The following is a 22,310-nucleotide window of genomic DNA, read 5'->3' on the forward strand; positions in this document are numbered from 1 at the left end:
TATTCAGCCTTCTCATAATAAAATATTGACAATATGCTCACTTAATAACAAAAACTGTATACTTTCAATTTTTTTTTTTACAAAATACCGTTAATCAATCACACAATCACGTAGAATTCCAGATCCGAATTTATGTGTTTATTTCTACATGTGAAGAGCTTCAACTTTTTCTAATTTCTTATTACGTTTTTCCCTTGGGTGTTTTCTTCAAAATCACCCCCCCCCCCCCAAAAAAAAAGAAAAAGAAAAAGAAAAACAATTGTTTCCTCGCCGGGCATTATTAAAGCAACATCACAAGTTTATTTATATGATAATGCTACATACCAACAAAATGGTCAACCTTAACTTGTATTGGTCAGTCGACCAATCAACCGCCACAGTTTCACATATAATTTTCGCGAAATATTTTTCACGTCTAAACTTATTTTTACTTGTAATAGAAGGAAAAAACAAAACAAGATTATTAAAAATGTTCACAATGAAAACTTCCCACTTCATGGACTTCCCAAGTAACCCAACCCAACTCAAGGCATTTCAATTAGACTACTGCGCATTTTTCACTTCATCAGATTTCTTTTAGCAAACTCCATCAGATTTTCAGTCTCTGGAATAACATTCTTCACTGCATCATCTGAGCAAAACCTCTCGGCCCACTCCACCAGACGCGGCGTCTTGGCTATGTCTAGCACCTTTACATCGAACAACTTCTCCGACTCCTTGAACCAACCCAAGAAGCACCCGAGTGCTATGTCGACGTACCCAATGCCGTCGCCACCGAAGAAATTGTTGGACAATCTTCACTGTATTTAAATAGATTAAATTCTGTTGTGTACAAAACAACAACAAGAATATAAAGAAATAAAGAAAAGGAAAGAATTTGTTTGATTACAAAAATCAAACTCGAAATAAAAAAAAAAAACAGATTTTATTTTGTTACAAAAACAAAATTAAAATCTGATTAAAATAAATAAAAACAACACTGAAAATAAATTAAATAACTTACTTGATTTAATTTCTTCGAATTATTTTCTGATCAAGTCCAGTGTTTGACACTGTGTCCTTAAGACAGATTCGTCCTCTCCACGGTGCTTTCAGAATATGAACGTCTATTTCCCAAGATGAAATGATCTACCATAAACAATAGCAGCACTACAAATTGTTTGCCTTACAAACACGCTAAGTGTTTACACTCTTTCTTTCAGAAATAAAATGCAACAAAATGAAGAATAGAATAAGCAGAGGTAAAATACGAAATTTCTGAATGAATAACATCAAATGAGGGTGGTCTTATTTATAGATGTAAAGGTGGCTCTTGGTTTTAAATTGAACAGGTATGATACCTGTTGGTTTTGAATTCAAACAGATTTGAATCTGTTAATAATTCAAACAGATAGCAAAAAAGGAAAGGGCCTTGTTTGGGTGTGCACTAATTCCAAACTAGTTTATTTCTGTTTAAAAACGGGAAGGGCCCTGTTTGGATGTAAAGGTGGCTCTTGGTTTTAAATTGAACAGGTATGATACCTGTTGGTTTTGAATTCAAACAGATAGCAAAAAAGGGAAGGGCCCTGTTTGGGTGTGCACTAATTCCAAACTAGTTTATTTCTGTTTGAAAACGGGAAGGGCCCTGTTTGGATGTACAGAAAAATCCAAATCAGTTTAATTTGAATTCTGGATTTTATTTTACCAAAAATAAAATTAAATTCAAATATTTTTGGCCCAAAAAGATTATTATTGGGTCGAATAAGCCCAACCGAACCACACATCACGCACTAGCGCCCAGCCCGCCCAGACGGACGGCGGCGCGTGGTGATTTTTGGGCCCAATGGGTCTACCCCATTTTGCCCATAACCTCTCCCTCTAAAACACTTGGGTACCCCTTGGGGCACACCCCAAGTACCAAACCCATGCCTTATAAACCCTTTCAAAACTTCTCACCAAATCAATGTGGGACAAGCCATTTTACAACCTTAAGGAATTTCCACTAAAACTCCATTTCCATGGAGCACACTTTGGCTTCAATTTTTCATTCACTCGGTAATGGTTTTGAGCAACCAAATATACCACGTGAATCACAACGCGGCATAGAACGCGTTACCACTTTGACCCGAGTAAATCGATACTCAGGGCCCACCTAAAAAATAGACCAAACTTGAGAAAAAATTCTGATTTTACCCCGAATTTTTCTACCATTTCGAGCAGAAATTACCATTTCCTTTAGTACTGCTGCAGTTGATGAAATACTGTTCTAACAACACCAGCATTGCTGCCAGTTTGTCTACTTGATGAAAAATTCTTTGGCGCTAGACCTCTTTGTTGTCAACGTCTACTACATCAACTTGCAAAATATGTGCGTTCATTGTACCTGATTACCTTTTTTTGGATATCAATACAAAAAAAGCTCTCAAAACCTCCACCCCCGGGCCTCATTTTTGGCCGGCCGACCGCCGCCTTCGGCTATGGCGGTCGGCTGGCCCAGCTCTCTTTTGTCTTTGTGTGCTAGTTTCTGCTGTTAATAAACTTGATTCCCACAATTTCTAACCACTTTGATGTCCTTTGTTGTTTCATCTGGGGTGCTTCGGGTGTTTGTTATGTATCTTTGGGGCGTTTTGTTTTGCTGTCTGTTTTCCGTTTTCTACCTTGGGGTTGCTTGTTCTGTTTCAACAGGGGGTGGATCTTCATTCGGGCGCTCTCTTGCGAGTGGGAGTTTGAGGGATGAGCTCGGTTTCGGATCTATGGAGTTGCTTCGGTGCTTTGTTCAGGGGGAACTTGGGTGTTGAAGTTGATTCAGGTCTGTCTAAGATTTCATTCGAGCGCTCCTTTTCGAGTGGGAGTTTGAGGGGTGAACTTCATCCAGATGTACGGTGGTGTCTCGGAGGTTGTTCGATGCTTCGAGGCTTTGGGTTGTCATCACCGGGGCTTTTGCAGTGGGTGTGTTCGGTGTTTGGATCGGAAAGCTGTGTCCGACCATGGAAGTGGTGATGGCAGTGGGTGTGCTCGGCTGCAATGAGTGCTGGGTGTGGAGTTTTTTTCCAGCCATGGAGTTTTTCCGGCCATAGGTGTAGTTTCAGTGTTCCGGCCATAGAGTGGGGGAAGCCCGATGGAGATGTCAGGCGTGGATGAAGGCTGGTGGTAGGAGTATCAGGAGCAGGTCAGCTAGGCGTGGTTGGCAGCAGCTTAGGTGTGGGCTTGGCGTGTTGCAGAAGCTTAGGCGTGGGTGGCGTATTCAGATGGGTGGTTGGCCTGGGGAGTGCAGCTTGGGTGTTGAATTAGTTGTCTTTAGTTTGTTGTTTAGAGGATTGCAAGATCTGTTTGGGTGTTTTAGTGGGATGATTTGGTGGGAATCATGGATTTTATTTTCTGTTAAGTTCTTCTTAACTTTTATGTTTTTTAAAAAATTCGTGAGGCAAAGGGGTTGGTTGTATGGCTGCGAGTAGCAGTAGTAGGAGTATTTTGTACCTTCCGAATCTCTCTCAGTGCATTTCATCTTCCTGTACCTTTAATTTCAACTTGATTAATGAAATTTTTCTTTGCTGATCAAAAAAAAGTTTGTCTACTGCTGCCAATCTCTCTTCCTCTCCTTTTGCCTTTCGAAGTTCCACTAATGATGGAAAACACTGCGAGAACAAAAACATATACATGCTTGGTATGTACATAAATATATTTTTGGGAAAATGGGAGAATCGGAAAAAAATGGTATAAAGTCACAATAATTGGAAAGTATCAAAGTACAAACCTTAGTTACACAATCTAATTCATAAATTATTTGTACTTCCATAACATTGTAATTATTTTATGTTAATATCATTTTTTTTTGCAATTTTTTGAATATTTTTTTTAATAATATATGGACACCCTTTGTTCTACCATTTCATTTCACTACATAATACACCACAAAATAAAAATAAAAATAAAAATAAAATGCATATCATGCTTGGTTCTAGAAAATTAAATTTTTTATTTTTTGTATTTTTTTTTTGTTTTTGGTGAATTTTTTTTCATATTTTATGATTCTTTTTTTTTTATTTTTTAGATACACATAATTTAAATACGCTTGAAAAATATAATGGGGGTGTCTGGGAAGTAGTTTTTTTGGCTAAAATAGTACGAAAAGACAAAATATGCTAAAATAACTAATAAGACAAAATGTCACATTAAATTCATAATCATTTTACTTTCTCTCTCATAAACATCACATCCAGCTACAAAAAAATCCAATAATCATTCCAAATACAAAAATTTTAGCCTTCTAAAATAGTCAAAAATTAAAATAGCCTACTAAAATAACAACTTTCCAAACACCCACAATATTTGTGAAAAATAACTTAAAAAAATTCACTAAAAAAAAAACAATGAAAATTCAATACATTTTCATATTTTATTTTATTCAATGAATTTTTTAAACATTTTTGTACAAATTTATTACTTTTTAAGTATATTAAGATTAAGTGTATCAAAAAAAAAAATTTAAAAATTATTTGAAATATTTAAAAAATCATTAAAAATCAAAAAAATACAAACTTAAAATTCAAAAGTCAGTTTTTGAAAACTCAAAACCAAATAGGGTCAATAAACTCGACAAATGAGAAAAAGATGTTAACATAAATTTCAGAACATAAACCTTACACTTTGGATCATTTACCATGTGTATTATCAAGAAATCAAGACAAAATGACATACTTGAATCCATCAATGAACGGTTAAACGGAAGCGTCTGATTGTCAATAAAACCTTGATATTGACTATGTTATTGCCTTCTAATCCTTTCCCCTTTGGTGCCTTATGTTTCTCCTTGAGAGGATTTAGAAAAACAAAACAGTGTTCTTATTTTTTCACCTTAGGAAGGAATAGGGACCATAACCTTTTAAAGGTTGTAATTGGTTTTCATAACTGAAAGATAATGAAAACCAATAAATTAACCATTATTGGTTTTAAAACTGAAAGGTAATGAAAACCAACTTTAACTAATATGTTTTAATTTCTATTTCTGCCCCTCATAGAAATAGAAATTATACAACTAGTATCTACACATTAGGTCCATAACACATATACCCTTAAGCCTATTAACTAAATTGAATCACTTAAATTGTAGGCTTTTTATAAATGATAACACCACATTTAATTATGTGGTCCCATTGAGACATTATCTAACAATCTCCCACTGGACCACATATGTATCTTGAAAAATGTGCTTAACTTTAGTGAGCTTAGAAATTTGTTATCATAACTTGAGGGTATCCAAACAATCTTGTCCATTAACTATATTAATATAGGATCAAAGCGGTCGTCGTTACATCAATCGTAACTCGACCCACCAATGGTCACGTATACAAATATAGCTAAATGACATAGATCAATCATGGATGCGTAGCATGGAAATTACATGTGATGTGATCCATACATCCCTATGTCCAACTGGTCCTACTTAACTTTATTGAGATCAATACTTCACAATACGTAACAGAGAGTAATAAACTGAATACTTCATTTCTGCAGAAATTAATCTAATTACATAAATAAAACTCAAGGCTGACATAAAGCAGTAATATAAATACAAACTCCCACTAAACCAGAATGTTCTCAAATAGAACAACACCCATATGAGCAGTGTGCTCATGAAAGACCTTGGGTGGTAGTTTCTTCGTAAGTGGATCCACTATCATGGAGTTTGTCCCAATGTGCTCTATGGAAATCTGTCCACTCTGCACTCTTTCTTTTACAACTAGGAACTTGATATCAATATGCTTTGATTTTGTCGAGCTCCTGTTGTTATTGGAATATAAAACTGCAGACTTATTGTCACAATATATCTTAAGTGGTCTTTCAGTGCCTTCCAAAATACGCAACCCAGTGACAAAATTCCGCAGCCATATCCCTTGGTTTGATGCCTCATAACATGCTACAAACTCTGCAGCCATGGTGGATGAAGCTATGAGCGTCTGCTTTGCAGACCTCCAAGAAATTGCTCCGCCAGCTAACAGATAAATATAGCCTGATGTGGATTTCCTACTGTCTTGGCATCCAGCAAAATCGGAGTCGGAATATCCAATGACCTCTAACTTATCCGATCTCCTATATGTGAGCATATATTCTTTTGTTCTCTGTAAATATCGCATAACACGCTTGGCTGCTTTCCAATGATCCATGCCAGGATTACTTAAATATCTGCCTAACATGTCAACTATAAACGCAATATCCGGACGCGTACATACTTGAGCATACATTAGACTCCCTACAGCTGAGGCATAAGGAATCTTCTACATTTCTTGAATTTCAAGACTGTTCTTCGGGCATTGGCTGAGACTAAACTTGTCTCCCTTAGCAACCGGGGTTTCACCTGATTTACAATTTTGCATGCCAAATCTAATGAGTATTTTTTCGATATAGCTCCTTTGTGATAATCCCAGAATACCCCGAGAACGATCTCGGAGTATTTCGATTCCTAATACAAAGGAAACATCACCAAGATCTTTCATTTCAAAATTCTTAGATAGAAATCTCTTGGTGTCATGCAATAAGTTTATATCGTTTGTGGCAAGCAATATGTCGTCAACATATAAAACCAAAAATATGTGTTTACTCCCACTGAACTTGTGATACACACATTCATCAACAACGTTAGTTTCAAAACCATACGAAGTGAGAACTTGATGAAATTTGAAGTACCACTGATGAGAAGCTTGTTTGAGTCCATAGATGGATTTAGTCAATTTGCAAACCATATTCTTTGGGTCTCCTGACACAAAGTTTTCTGGCTGCACCATATAAATTGTTTCTTTAATGTCACCATTAAGAAAAGCTGTTTTGACATCCATCTGATGCAACTCAAGATCAAAATATGCAACAAGCGCCATAATTGTCCTAAAAGAATCTTTCGAAGAAACTGCAGAGAAAGTTTCTTTAAAGTCAATTCCTTCTTTTTGAGTAAAGCCTTTGGCTACAAGACGTGCCTTATACCTCTCCACATTACCATTTGAATCCCTTTTGGTTTTAAATATCCATTTACAACCTACGGGTTTCGCACCAACTGGTAATAAGACAAGTTCCCAAACTTTATTGTCTTGCATAGACTTATATTCTTCATTCATGGCTTCTATCCACTTATGAGAGTTGGAACTTTCCATGGCTTGACGAAAGTTGATTGGATCATCTTTCGACATTCCATTTTCTACCTCATGTTCCTGGAGATATACAATATAATCATCTGAAAATGTAAGTCTCCTTTCTCTGGTGGATCACCTTAATGGCATAGATTCTTGAGGTTGAGGTTGTAGAGTTTGTTCCTCAGGAATAATTACCTCATCTTGAATGGGGGTTTGAACTATATTATCTTGAACAACATTGTCTGGCTGAGGATTCGAAATTACTTCTCGAGCAATGACAGGTATAGGAACCTGTGATTGGTCAAAAGTAGTAGTAGGAAGTGGGATTACTCCTGCTTCCTCCTCAAAGACAATGTCTCTAACTGGATTTCTCCCCCCAAACTCAACATCCTCAAAAAATGTTGCAATTCCCGTCTCAAATATTGACCTATTTGTGGGATCATAAAACTTGTAACCCCGTGATCGTTCGGCATAGCCAATAAAGTAGCTGCTAATGGTTTTAGAGTCCAATTTTCGTTCATGAGGTTTATAAGGCCTCGGCTCAGCAGGACACCCCCACACATGCAAATGTTTTAGACTAGGCTTTCGCCCAACCCAAAGCTCATAAGGTGTTTTTGCAGGTGCTTTAGTTGGCACCTGATTTAAGATATAAGTTGCTGTCTTTAGAGCCTCACCCCAGAGGGACTCTGGTAAAGTAGAATGACTGATCATACTTCTTACCATATCCTTAAGAGTCCGGTTTCGTCTCTCAGATACACCATTCATGCTAGGTGATCCTGGCATGGTGTATTGTGGGACGATTCCACATTCCTCCAGTTATTTTGCAAACGGTCCTGGACGTTGTTCACCTGATCCATCATATCTGCCATAGTATTCACCACCATGGTCAGACCTGACACTTTTAATCCGTTTGTTGAGTTGTAACTCAACTTCGGCCTTAAATCTTTTGAAGACGTCCAAAGACTGTGATTTCTCATGGATAAGAAATAGATACCCATATCTGGAATAATCGTCTATGAATGTGATAAAATATTGTTGACCATTCCAAGACGCCATAGGGAATGGGCCACAAATGTCCGTATGAATTAGTTCTAAGACATCTGTAGTCCTATGGGCACCATATTTCTTTATTTTGGTCTGTTTTCCCTTGATACACTCAACACAGACATCAAAATCTAAAAAATCAAGAGAGTCCAAAATTCCATCAGACACAAGGCGCTCAACTCTAGATTTAGAGATGTGACCTAGGCGTTTGTGCCATAATGAGGCTGAATTTTCCTTAGTTAATTTACGCTTTGTACCTCGTGATTCCACGTGCAAGGTTGCATTATAAGATGCAATAGTTTCGAGCAAATATAGATTATCAAACACATTAAGTAAACCAGTACCAATAACATTGGAATTAATAGACATACTAAACTTCATATTTCCAAAAGAACAATAATATCCCAATTTGTCCAATACAGAAACAGAAATTAAATTCTGTCTAAAGGACGGTACAACAAAAGTGTCTAATAAATCCAAATAATAACCAGTTTTTAGTAATAATCTAAAGTGCGCTATTGCCTGCACTTCTATTGACTTGCCATCACCCACAAAGATGTATCTTTCAGTATCAGTTGGCTTTCGGTAGTTCAGGCAAGTGTTGCTTGGTACTGAAGCTAAATTTATTTCAGAACAGACCAAAACATGAAATGGACCTTTCTTTATACGCCAGGCGACGTATTTGGCACAATCCTTCTTTCTGTGTCCGGGCTTGCCACAAAAGAAACAACCATCCTGCGTTTTCTGTTTCTTTGGTTCCGAACCCTGAGGAATAGCAACTTCCTTTCCCTTATGCGTTCTTTTGCCCATATGCTTGGAGGTGCTTGCTAGATGAGCACTTTCAGTCCTTTCTTGCTTCAATCTCTCTTCCTCTTGCACACAAAATGAAATGAGCTCATTGAGAGTCCATTTCTCCTTCTGGCAGTTATAACTGACCTTAAATTGGTTAAATTGTGCAGGAAGAGAGATGAGAACTAAATGCACGAGCAAATCATCAGATAGGTCGAGCTTTAGTGCCTTAAGTTTTGAAGCAAGATGAGACATTTCCATGATGTACTCGCGAACATTACCCTTGCCTTTATACTTTATTGAAATCAAGCTTGCTAAAAGCGTGCTTGTTTCAGCCTTATCGTTTTTAGCAAAACGCTTTTGAATTTCTAAAAGAAATTCACCGGCAACGGTAACATCCTCTGTTATTGCACCCCAAAAAACTTCTGGAATCCCACGCTTCATGATCATAAGACTTAGCCTGTTAGAACGATCCCACTTTTCAAAGTACACAGTTTCCTCAGGAGTACTTTGTGTAGTGAGAGCATTCGGTTTTGGCATCCTTAATGCCAAGTCTATGTCCATGCAGTCGAGAACAATCAATATGTTCTCTTTCCAGTCCTTAAAGTTTGTTCCATTTAACATTGGAACATTGTTCATGTTGGCAGAGATTAAAGTAGTCGACATTAAAGCTGAATCGAAAAGAAAATAAAAGGAATAGACAATTATACTCACATTAAGTTACCAAACAGATAATCTCTAAATAAATTAATTTAATGACAACATCTCAAGATACCTAGCACAACATTAATACCAAACCTTTGGGTAGTGATATTAACTGTAAGTGGTATTCTTGTTGTAATGATCAAACATTGACAATAAGTTATGTCAAATAACAAATCTATCTTTCGATGTATTTATTATTCACATTAGGTTTCCTTGACAATTGGCACATGTTTATCACCACAAAATGCGTGTGTAATTCTGCCAAGTCTTAATCATGTCTTTGGACCGATAAATACCCGCATGAGATACACAGACATGAATTTCAAAACATTCCATATAAAACAATCTAGACAAGAGAGATCACTTTTGTGACATCTTGTTTGAATTGACTTATATTTAGAACATTAGAAAATTAAATTTCCGTAGACGTTGTATGAAATTACATTAAATTTAAAGATTTCTAAATTTGTTACCCCGTATATGTTATATAATCTGCAGCAATCCCAATTATATACATATATATATAAATACATGATGTTCACCATTTGAAAAATGAACCGCCCATCCGAATTATGTTCCATTTCCAGAAAACAAAACAGAATTTGCAGCAGAGGGAAAAACAGAAATACAAAAAACAGAATCTGATTCCAAGAAACTAAATAGGATGAATAAAAGCATATCTATTCTGATAATACACATGATATAACCGCTCTGATACCACTTGTTAACATAAATTTCAGAACATAAACCTTACACTTTGGATCGTTTACCATGTGTATTATCAAGAAATCAAGACAAAATGACATACCTGAATCCATCGATGAACGGTTAAACGGAAGCGTCTGATTGTCAATAAAACCTTGATATTGACTATGTTATTGCCTTCTAATCCTTTCCCCTTTGGTGCCTTATGTTTCTCCTTGAGAGGATTTAGAAAAACAAAACAGTGTTCTTATTTTTTCACCTTAGGAAGGAATAGGGACCATAACCTTTTAAAGGTTGTAGTTGGTTTTCATAACTGAAAGATAATGAAAACCAATAAATTAACCATTATTGGTTTTAAAACTGAAAGGTAATGAAAACCAATAAATTAACCATTATTGGTTTTAAAACTGAAAGGTAATGAAAACCAACTTTAACCAATATGTTTTAATTTCTATTTCTGCCCCTCATAGAAATAGAAATTATACAACTAGTATCTACACATTAGGTCCATAACACATATACCCTTAAGCCTATTAACTAAATTGAATCACTTAAATTGTAGGCTTTTTATAAATGATAACACCACATTTAATTATGTGGTCCCATTGAGACATTATCTAACAAAAGATACCTTATCATCAATGTAGGCTCCCCAAAATCGAGCAATGGCACGATCATAGGGATCAGAAGGAAGGATTGAGGGACCAGATGTCCATAACTCATCAATGTATTGAACAATGATGAGAGACTCACATATAGGCTTGTCATCGTGAAACAAAATCGGTATTTTCTTGTGAACCGGTTTTGATTTAAGAAGAAGCTCACTTTTCGCACCAAATGTCTCTTGTAAGAACTCATAGTTGATTGATTTTAGGTTCAAAGTGATTTGAACCCGGTTCACAAATGGGCTTGGTGAACCTCCTATAAGCTTTACACCTGCTATGGCCAATTCTCTAGCAATATAATGGGTTGAATATGATTGAATTCAGATATGAATTGTTAGCGTTTTGATATGAATTGAAAGAGAGTGTGGGCATATATATATATATATATATATTCAAGAGCATATAAATATTTACAGAAAATTAAAAAAAAAATGCAAATATGCGTCATCCAAGTTGTCACGAGCATATCACTGCTACAAAAACAGATAAAGATCACACTTTTTTTGTGTGATGTATGTTATTTAATCACACATTTTAAGTTTTATTAAAGTGTGATCTTTGGGAGTGTGATTAAAAGTGGTCATTTTTAATCACACTTTTTAAGTGTGATTAAAAATATTTATATCACACCTTTTAAGTGTGATTAAAAATATTTTGATCACATCTTTTAAGTGTGATTAAAAGTATTTAGATCACACCTTTTAAGTGTGATCTTTGGAAGTGTGATTAAAAAGGGTCATTTTTAATCACACTAAAAAGTGTGATTAATAACATTTCGATCACACCTTTTAAGTGTGATTAAAAATATTTACATCACATCTTTTAAGTGTGATTAATAACATTCACTACTAAAAAAAATACTTTTTGCGACCGTCACATGCCGTCGTAAGTAATAAAAATACAGTCGCAAAAGACTTTTTGCGACGGCCTATGCGACTGCACATGGGGTCACAAAAGACTTTTTGCGACAGCTATTTTGCCGTCGCAAAAAAAAATAAAAAAATAAAAAAAACAATTTTAGCGACCATTGTTTTACTGTCGCAAATAATTATTTATTAAAAAAAATCATGCATGGGTTTGCTACAACAAAAAAATCAATTACAAGCACCAAACAATTTTTTGTAAATGAAAAATAACAAAATTAACAAATTAATTAAATTTATAATAGACATTATCCATTAATCATCTTTAAATACACTGTACTAAAAAATTCAAGTCTTCAAAAAAAAAAAAAAAAGAAGAAGAAGAAGAAGAAGAGCAACATAATCTTTGGCTCCCAACATCAACCGCTTGATCATATCAACTATTCCCTCAACAAAATCTGCAAAAATATATATCAAACTTGACTTGAAAATTTAATGCACTTAAATGTGTTAGTTTAGCTTAAAATAATCAAAATAAAACTATGTCAATGACCTATCTCTATGGCAGATCAGTGATTTGCAACAAGAGTTTCAATTACCTTAAGAGCAACTTCAAGCTTAACTATGGGATCACTTAATTATGGCGTTCGGAATTATATAATAGTATTGTGGCGAGAGATTTCCCTAAGAACTCCACCATCACCACCACCTACAACCAAAACCTGCATCAAGTAATTCAATTAAATTTAGCACAAATACCTGACAAACAAAATAATTATAGATTGCATAAACATGAAGAGTAGAAGATAGCTAGCTCTGCCAACAATGTTTTCCTCAATCATTGGCAACTTAAATTACAAGTTCTCTTTCTACTTGTAAATATGATGAATTGAGGCTGAGAGTACATAGAAATATTATTTGTTCACAATTTAACAATGAGACAAAAACAAGGTGAGTCTTATATTCAATTCTAGAATTAAATTTGTCATACAATGCCTTCAATCTAAATTGCCATTCTCGATAAATTCATAGACTAGAAAAAGAGAGCCCTCTACGCAATACCCAATCAAACGCACCTACATTAGATGCCAATGTAAGTTACAATGTCTATATAAATACATATATGTATATATACTTAACATCGTCCTTTATATTTCAAAGATCAATCAGTTAAAAGATAAGAAAAAGTCGCTTAATGATATCACAATCAAAATTAGAAGACAATTGGACCCTCAAGTTTCCATCAACAACAAAATTGTACTGTAACAACCAACCTATTGAAATTCCATATGATAATACACTTTAAATATTCATCTCCTACTGTAGAAGACTAAACCTGTGAATACCTGAACCACAGAGACTTTTAAACAATCAAAAAAAAATCATGATAAATTAAATGGCGCAATGTAAATATATTGGTCATCAAATTACCATGAAATGATAAATTCTGGAGGATTAAAAATAAAAAGGATTCCCCAAAATGGAAGTAAATATCAATCAATTCCAATTACTCCAGGTTCTAAATGTCAGTGAAGTCCATATCAAATCAACAGAAGTGCATGTGCATATATTTACTAACAAGATAACCACATTTCAGATTTAAGCATGATGGTGTGTCTGTAAAAATCTGTGGTACACGCACAAAATATCAAATCATGCAATGACAATAGAGAACAGACTAACCCAACCAAGACAATTAAACAATATCTTTCACACTGGTGAAGTGAAACTTAAAACTAGTAAATTGCCAAAAAGTCGCAACATCAGCAATGCACAAGAAGCCAATAGAAAGAGGGCACAACATTCGCAAAGTCTAGTTTTGAAAATGTAAATTTCTGCATTTCGCTGTTTCAGTAGGGAACAACTGTATACTTGAGGTTGGAATCCAATGTAATGATTAATGACCCAATTGTCGCAATGCACATTCATAGTCATCAACCAGTCTCTGTTAACTTCTCGAGAATAGTATAAAAGTGTGTTTAAGAAGAAGTTGCATCTACATGTGCACACAAAAACATGCGGGTGATGTGGCTGTATTTAATAAGCCACTGATTACATTTTTAAGGGGATATGCATTGACTGTGTTCATAACCAACTAATATAGTCTAAATTTCCAAAACCATCCCTCTATTTTACTCTATTAAATGCATTCATACTCAATAGAAGGCTAGCAATTCTGCTTTGTAGAAGAAAGTGTTGGGCAACTGAGATGAGAATGCTTTGGATAGATTTGTGGTAAAACTAAAAAAGATAGATTAGAAATGAATATATTCATGAAATGGTAGGAATAGAGAGAGAACTACTTAACATGGAAGACTTGAGCTGACATCTGATGCATACTCACCACAATCAAAGAAAATATAAATTTATTTAATTTAACAGAACATACAAACTTTGATAGAGCTAAATGACCACAAAAAAAAAAAAAAAATTATGTAGCCACCCCCACTTGATTGAGACACAAGGTTTAATTTGTTTCGGTTTGGTAAATGCATTCATACTCATCCAAAAATAATGATATTGTAAAATGCAAAATAAATACATTTCTTTTAAAAATGGACAACAATATTGGAATATGCCAAAGGCCATTAGTGGACAAAAAGAATGGAAAGTGGGGAATATAAACAGGCATGAAAGTAGCTATTTTGGAGGTAGATTGTCCTTCTTTATGCTTTAACAAGAAAAATGTTTTGCCCACCCATACAGTCAATTTGGCAGGGCATCTAATTTCTGGCATCTTATATTATAAAGGAAAGCACACTTGGATATTACAGGGTTTTATGAACTAGAGGCCTCATGAATTAGTTAGGTTTAATATTTAAAAAGGAAAAAATAAAAATAGAAGGAGCAAGAACCACCAAACAAACAGAACATTTTTCAATGAAAAATATCCTCATCTGTTTGTATGTGAGCATGGAACAAAGAATTTGGACATCCCGGTTCTTTGGAGTTAGGCCAGCACGCACAACAATGTCTGAAGTTTCCATGCATTCAAGACACTCACCATGTTAGCCTACATGGACTTCATTTGCCCCTAGATACAATGCTTCACCTAGTTTAAGCTTCACATAGTTAAAGAGGAAAGCTAATAAATTGGATTTTCCTCACATTAATCAGAGAGCACAATTACAAACTAGAAGCACAAAGTTAAAAGTCAGTGAATAACATGAAAAAAAGATTGAGAGGACTTACCACTCCGTCCTAAAATCCTGTCTTCTCTAAAAGAGTCAATATATCAACAGGATCAACAAGTTCATACTCATTAATTTCCTGAGGAGCTGATAAACAACACGGATATCAGGTCCAAGCATTCAATGGAAAAAAATTAATACATACTTCTAAAAAAAAAAAAAAATTAAAACAAGCATTCAATGCCGAAATTTAGTACTATTTCTTTCAACTTCGTTTCATCCATCCAATACTTTAAAAAAAAAAACAGACAAATTCTAATAACTTCACAGGTTGGATCGCATACTATCTGTAACACATTCTTCAGAAGGGCCAGAGCCCACAACTTCAGACACAGTTACTTGCTCTGGCTCCTTGTCTTGCTCAGATCTGGGGGTAAAAAAACCAAAAGATAAATTAATATAGAGAATAAGCACGTAGTTTGTGGTAATGTCCTTTAGCTTTAGCCAGTAAAAGAATTAATATCAGAGATGCGCTCTGTGTAGCATTACAAGAATTGAAGACATGCAAAAATTCAAGCCCAAGCAAATCAACAAGAAATGAGCCCATTCCAGTTTTGAACCAATTCAAAATGAGGATTGATCCAAACCAATAATAATAATAACACAAAAACAATAAGAACAATTATATGAACCTGCAGTCACATAAATCTAGTCCATGTGAGCAACTACAGAGACAATTTGTAGAAAACAGATATGATGCAACAATATGATTAGCTAAACATATGAGCAAAAAGGAAAAAACAGTATCAATGAGAAAAGTGGCCATACAGGAAAATTAACAAATTGTCAAAAAGAAAAGAAAATGTATTTTCCAAATGGAAATGACTGAAGACATCACCAAAAACAACACAAGCTCAAATCCTAATGAAAACTACTCTACGAAATGCCAACAAATTAGCCAATAAATTGAGAAAACAAATCAATATTCAGGAATTCTTTTGATAAAAAAGATGCCTGGATTCTCATGGGATGTTAAAGAACCGACTCATCCATGGCCATTTCCACAGGCTTGGGATTCGTCCGAAAGGTATATTCTATTATATATATATATATATATATATATATATCAAACCTTCTTTGTATAAACATAGATTTGTAACCATTAATTTCATTTTCATGAAGGTTCGATTAGGCTCTGTTGCAGCATTTGAAACAGTTGATGAACCAGAGTCTCAATGTTGACACCCAAACAAACCCAACACTCAAATAGATCCAACAACCCATAACATTAATCCATCGATCAAAATTCTACAAACCCATAATCGAAATTGCAATTAAAAACACCAAATAATCGAACAAATATGGAGTGAATGTGTGTGTGTGTGTGAGAGAGAGAGAGAGAGAGAGAGAGAGAGAAGGGTAGAATCCGAACATACCTCAAGAATCGAACTGATACTTTTTTTGATCGAAGAGAAGAGAACGAAACCCTTCCATCATCGCCGCCGCCCAAGCAGTCTCGCCGCCGAAGAGAGAGCACTGTTTCCAGGTTGAAATCTCGCCGCTACCGAAGGGGTCAGAATCATAGGCAAACTGATCGTCTAGATCTTACTCGGCCTCTCAAACTTCATCTCCACATATAAACCCTTCAACAGTCGATCGATCGATAGAGAGGGAGGGGTAAGAAGAGACTAGGGTTTTTTGGTTTTGGGCGGGCGGCGAGGAACAGAGCGGGAATGGAAAAAAAAGGGGGGGGGGAGGAAATCAAAATCTTTTTAAAAAAAAAAAAAATTAAACAATAAAATAACACTGTTTAATTTATTTATTTTTTGCGATAGGGGTTGTCGTCGTAAAAAAAACTTTATTTTTTGTTAAAATAATTTTTTTTAAAAAAAATTATTTTATTTTGGTTACTAATTAAGCTTGAAAATTTATTTGTTTCATTTTTTTTAATAAAAAAAAATTATTATTATTTTTTATTTGGTAGAAGTAGGGGTAATATTTTAATAAAAAATATTGTACTGGTAGTCGTAGTGGTGAAGTGGCGACCATGGTAGTAGTGGTGGTAGTGAAATGGCGTTTGCAGTAGTAGTGAAGGTGGTAGAGAAGATGGGTGGTGAGAGAGAGGATAAGTGGGAGACAGATAGAGGAGAGAGAGAGAGAGAGAGAGAGAGTGGTGAGTGAGAGAGAGACAAAGTGGTGCTAAAAGTGTATTTTCTTGTAGTGGATCGATAAATTGAGAGGGAGCTCAGTAAATAGAGAAGACGGAAGGGAAATAGTGAGCAACGCGAACACAATAGGGGAGAGAGAGAAAGAGAGAGAGAGAGAGAGACAAATAGACAGACAGGGAGAGAAGAGTGATGAGTGAGAGAGAGAAAGAAAAGAAAGAAAGAAAGATGAAAAATAGGTGAAAAGATATATATATATAGAGAGAGAAAGAGCGAAAAGAGATAAACGAGAGAAAGACAGAAAGAGATGAACGAGAGAGCGAGAGAGAAAAGAGAAAAGAGACAGAGAGAGAAGATAGATGAAAGAGATAGAGAGAAGAGAGATGGACGAGAGATACAGAGAAAAACAGAAAGGCAGACAGACAAAGAAAAGTGATGAGTGAGAGAGAGAAAGAGAAGAGAGACAGAGACATAGAGAGAATGAGAGAGACGGACAGACAGAGAAGAGTGATGAGTGAGAGAGAGAGAAGAGAGACAGAGACACATAGAGAAAGACAGAGACAGACAGAGGAGATGGAGTGGCAGTGGTGGAGGAGAGGTAATGGTAGTAGTAGTGGTAGTAGTGGTAGTGGTGGTAGGGGAGTGGTGGCGATGATGGTAGTAATGGTAATCGTAGAGGTGGAGTGGCAACAGTGGTAGTAGTGGTGGTAGTGGAATGACATTTGCAATAGTGGTAAATGTGGTAGAGGAGATGGGTGGTGAGAGGGAGAGATGAGTGAGAGACAGATAGAGAAGAAAGATAGAGAGATAGAGACAAAGTGATGAGCGAGAAAGAGACAAAGTGGTCGTTAAAAGTGCATTTTCTTGTAGTGGATCGATAAGAAAAATGCCCTAAACCCCCAGTGAAAGTGACCCCCACCACCCCCATTGTTTTCTGATTGGTTCAAAAAATTTTATTTATTTATTTATTTTCACTCTTGCTCTCACAGCCCCCCACGTGGAGGTGGGGGTACTGGGGGTCACCGCCCACTGGGGTTCCCCAACATGGTTGGATCGATAAATCGAGAGGGAGCTCAATAAATAGAGAAGAGATGAGGGAGAGAGTGAGCAAGGCGAACACAGTGAGGGAGAGAGAGAGAGAGACAAACAAACAAACAGACAGGTAGATAGAGAAAGAGAAGAGTGATGAGTGAGAGACAGAGAGAGAAAGAGATAAAGATAGACAAAGAGAGAAAAAGTTAGAGAGAGTGAGACAGAAAAAGAGAGAGAAACAAGAGATGAACAAGAGATAAACAAAAAGAGAGAGAAAAAAAGCGAAAAGAGATTAACAAGAGAGAGAGAGACATAGAAAAAAGAGAGAGAGAGAGAAGAGAGAAAAACGAGACAGACAGAGAGATAGAGAGAGAGAGACAAAAAAAAAGAGAAACAAAAGATGCTCGAGAGATAGACAAAGAGAGAGAGAGAGAGAGAGAGAGAGAGAGAGAGAATAGCAAAAAGAGATAAACGAGGGAGAGACAGAGAAAGAAGAGAGATGAGCGAGAGACACTGAGAGAAAGAGAGACAGACAGATAGAGAAGAGTGATGAGTGAGAGACAGAAAGAGAAGAGAGATAGAGACAGAGACATAAAGACAAATTGTGTCGTCTCAAAAGGTCACATTTTTTGCGACGGCAAATTGTGCCGTCTCAAAAGGTCACATTTTTTGCGACGGCAAATGTGCCGTCGCAAAAAGTTCCGTCTCATAAGCCTACTTTTCTTGTAGTATTACTTAAAAAGTGTAATTAAAAAGTAGTAGTGTATATATAATCACACTTTAATTAAAAAAATGTGATTAAAAAATATATAAATAACCACACTTTAATTAGAATGTGTGATTAAAAAATATATATATAATCACATTTACTTAAAAAGTGTGATTAAAAAGTAGTAGTGTATGTACAATCACACTTTAATTAAAAAAGGTGTGATTAAAAAATATATAAATAATCACACTTGTTTAAAAAGTGTGATTAAAAAGTAGTAGTATATATATAATCACACTTTAATTAAAAGGTGTGATTAAAAAATATATAAATAATCACACTTTAATTAGAATGTGTGATTAAAAAATATATATATAATCACACTTACTTAAAAAGTGTGATTAAAAAGTAGTAGTGTATATACAATCACACTTTAATTAAAAAGGTGTGATTAAAAAATATATAAATAATCACACTTTAATTAGAATGTGTGATTAAAAAATATATATATAATCACACTTGTTTAAAAAGTGTGATTAAAAAGTAATTGTGTATATATAATCACACTATAATTAAAATGTGTGTTTAAAAAATATATAAACAATCACACTTTAATTAGAATGTGTGATTAAAATATATATATATATATATAATCACACTTTGTTTAAAAAGTGTGATTGAAAAGTAATAGTGTATATATAATCACACTTTTAATTAGAAGGTGTGATTGAAAAATATATATATAATCACACTTAATTGAAAAGTGACATAAAAAATAAATATTATCACATTCAATCAAATTAAGTGTGATTAAAATATCAATATAATTTTTTTTATCACACTTCCAATAAAAGTGAGATCTTTTTTTTTGTCAAAGTGTGATCTTTAACTATTTTTGTAGTAGTGTATAAATATTTATGGAAAATTAAAAAAAAAATGCAAATATGTCATCCAAGTTGTCACAAGACAATGGGGGAAAAGTCGTAGTTAAATACCAAGAATTTGAGACTAGTAGAGGTGGGCCTAGTTTTGTAATTGTTTCAATTTGACCATGCTCAAAAATAAACAAATGAAATTGAGTTCTTACAAAATTTTAATCAAAATACGTAATTACTCTCAAATCTATAACAATTTAAAAATTATAATATCTGAATCTTTTCACTTGTCCAGATACTCCACTTGTCCATTGGCGTTGCCTGCCGATGACTTTTCCATTGACTCTCCCGACACCGACAAGTTTCCTGACCACTTTACCTGCGAACGGGGCTGGATAGTAATGTATGAAAAAAGAAAAATAAAATAGAGATAAAAAATGAATAATGTGCGAATATCAATACGACCGGGATAACGTGGCCATGCTAAAGCCGCAGACTAGACCGAGCTCCACCTAGCTCGGTTCTTCCTTTCACAGCGTGTACCTCAATTCGACGTACTCCAACTAGGCTGTTGAGATCATGCTAACCATACTGAGCTAGGACCGAATTAACCCATAGCATGGTTCTGAGGAAAGCTTAACATACTTTGGCTCAATATGGTATGACCGGGCTAACTGTTACCGCGCCGACCGTGGTGACCAAGCTAACCACCAAGTTCTTTCGGACCAGGCTAACTGTAAGGCTCCTCTGGACCGGGATAACAATAAGGCGTTCTTAGGACCGGGCTAACTCCAAGCCCCTGTTTATCCAGCCCTTCTTACCGTGGCCCAATGAACGGCCCATTACCCAGCTCGGCCTAATTTATATATAAATTACCCTCTCAATTGCCCCTTAATTTCATCTGTATAGCATGATAGGGATTACCTGTTACCAACCGAGCTAAAAACTCACTATCAAGCTAAACACTTTAGCCTTTCCAACCGATCTCAAAAACTCTTTAGCCTTTCCGGCCGAGCTAAAACTCTTTAGCCTTTCTAGCCGAGCTAAATTTACACTGGGTTCTATCTGTCCGGTCAAAGTGTCTCTTCAATCGCTTCTTATTCCAAGGACACGTGGCATGCTCTCATTGGCTGAAGGCAGCTGTCACGCCGTCTTCGTACCTCGCGTTTTTTGAACAGTTCCCGCCTTTTCATTCTTCCTTCTACACAAAACAGACCCTTGTTTTGAATCACTCTCATACTATTCATCTCCTTCTCTCTTTCTCGTCTCTAAGCCTCTTTTGTTCCTCAATCTTGTAACTGTGAAGCTCTTGCCTCCTAGTGCCATTTCCATCTTCCAGTGCTGCTTGTCCTGGTAAGTTACTCAAATCTCTCTTGTTTTTGTTGTTTTTTTGCACTTGCTTTCTACAATCCATAGCATAGTGTTTGTGTTTTTGCAAAACATATTACTACCATTTTTTGCTTGGGCTTGCGTTTTCTGGAAAAAAACTTAGTAATAGAATCACTTGTATTCACGAAATAATCTGAGAAACACTGGTGTAGACGTCCCCGAACGCCCCGGGAGGGTGAGTCCCGTTCTGTTCATTTTGGGGTTACTACAGCTCGGACTCTCAAATCGTCACGGTTCTTAATCTGAACCAAAGAGTCCAAATCTGGCAAATCGTTTTGAGAAACAGATTTTTTGAAAAGAAGTGTCAAACATGGACTGCTTTGCCAGATACAGAGTCGCCACCTAAATATTTTTTATGGGGGAATTTAGGAAACCCTGACTCGGTGCCGAAGGCCACATGTCCGTCATCACCAAAGTTGCCTCGGCTCGGGAGCTAGGATACGATTGGGGAAGGTCAGCTATGAGCACCCCCTCTCACCCGATCCGAAGATCGGCCTCTACTAATCGTGATATCCGTTTTTGAAAACGTTATGTGTTCTTATTCCATTTATTAGCCTAGAATTACTACGTTATGCGCACAACAAACAAGTATAGACTAGATTGCCTAATTTGGAAACAAGCATTGCATATCCGTTTGTTTTGGAAAAATGTTTTGGAATTTGCTACTCGCAAGTAGGCTAAAATACGGATTTCAACGAGTTTTTCCAACTCAAACAATCCAACCTTCACCCACAGGCATTCAAACAGTTTATAACACATAAGCATCTAGCCACATGGTAAGCATATTGTCATGATAGCACTCACACGCATGCGATGATGCTAAAGCATAAATACTTACATCGTACTCCGTGCCGAAACAACAAACTGGTTAGCAAACATGCATGTCCTAGTTCATGTTAAAATGACTAATGCAACACAAGCAAAATGTGATTAGGATAGGCTCGGCTAATCTACGATGACATGTGAAATGCTACAACTAACACGTATTCAATTTGGAAATTGAAATACAGATGCAGTTAGAATGATGCGCCGAGCCCGGTGCATGTAAGACAAATGAATGAATGCACGCATGCATTGCATGAGGTATGCTAATTTAAACGTGCCCTAATACTAACCATCAAAGCAGGTAAATAAAAGG

The 22,310-nt window shown here is 35.7% G+C and overlaps 1 protein-coding gene and 1 long non-coding RNA gene across 2 annotated transcripts; both read right to left on the reverse strand.

The window, feature by feature from the left end:
• Window positions 1–405: 405 nt before the first annotated feature.
• Window positions 406–11,952, reverse strand: LOC114292506 (glutathione S-transferase U17-like). The gene is made up of 4 exons (XM_082918566.1): window positions 11,870–11,952; window positions 10,975–11,296; window positions 2,363–2,370; window positions 406–795 (listed from the first exon to the last, which is right to left on the reverse strand). The coding sequence occupies exons 1-4, from the start codon at window positions 11,950–11,952 to the stop codon at window positions 558–560; spliced, it is 651 nt and encodes a 216-aa protein (XP_082774692.1). The 3' UTR covers window positions 406–557.
• Window positions 11,953–12,053: 101 nt separating this feature from the next.
• Window positions 12,054–16,757, reverse strand: LOC145821182 (uncharacterized). The gene is made up of 5 exons (XR_014363212.1): window positions 16,439–16,757; window positions 15,347–15,429; window positions 15,064–15,149; window positions 12,471–12,947; window positions 12,054–12,329 (listed from the first exon to the last, which is right to left on the reverse strand). It is a non-coding gene; the product is annotated as an uncharacterized LOC145821182 (long non-coding RNA).
• Window positions 16,758–22,310: the final 5,553 nt, after the last annotated feature.

The sequence above is a fragment of the Camellia sinensis genome, chromosome 3, assembly GCF_055761805.1.
Source record: "Camellia sinensis isolate YWXY chromosome 3, ASM5576180v1, whole genome shotgun sequence".
Classification (NCBI taxonomy): domain Eukaryota; kingdom Viridiplantae; phylum Streptophyta; class Magnoliopsida; order Ericales; family Theaceae; genus Camellia; species Camellia sinensis.

Bases quoted from the DNA above. Each gene is read 5' to 3' on its own strand.
- LOC114292506 (XM_082918566.1), bottom strand. From the start codon at position 11,952: ATGTGCAGTCGCATAGGCCGTCGCAAAAAGTCTTTTGCGACTGTATTT. The intron at 11,297-11,869 runs GTATTTTTTTTA...TTATATTGCTAG, and splicing joins GCATGTGACGGTCGCAAAAA to AGAATTGGCCATAGCAGGTG.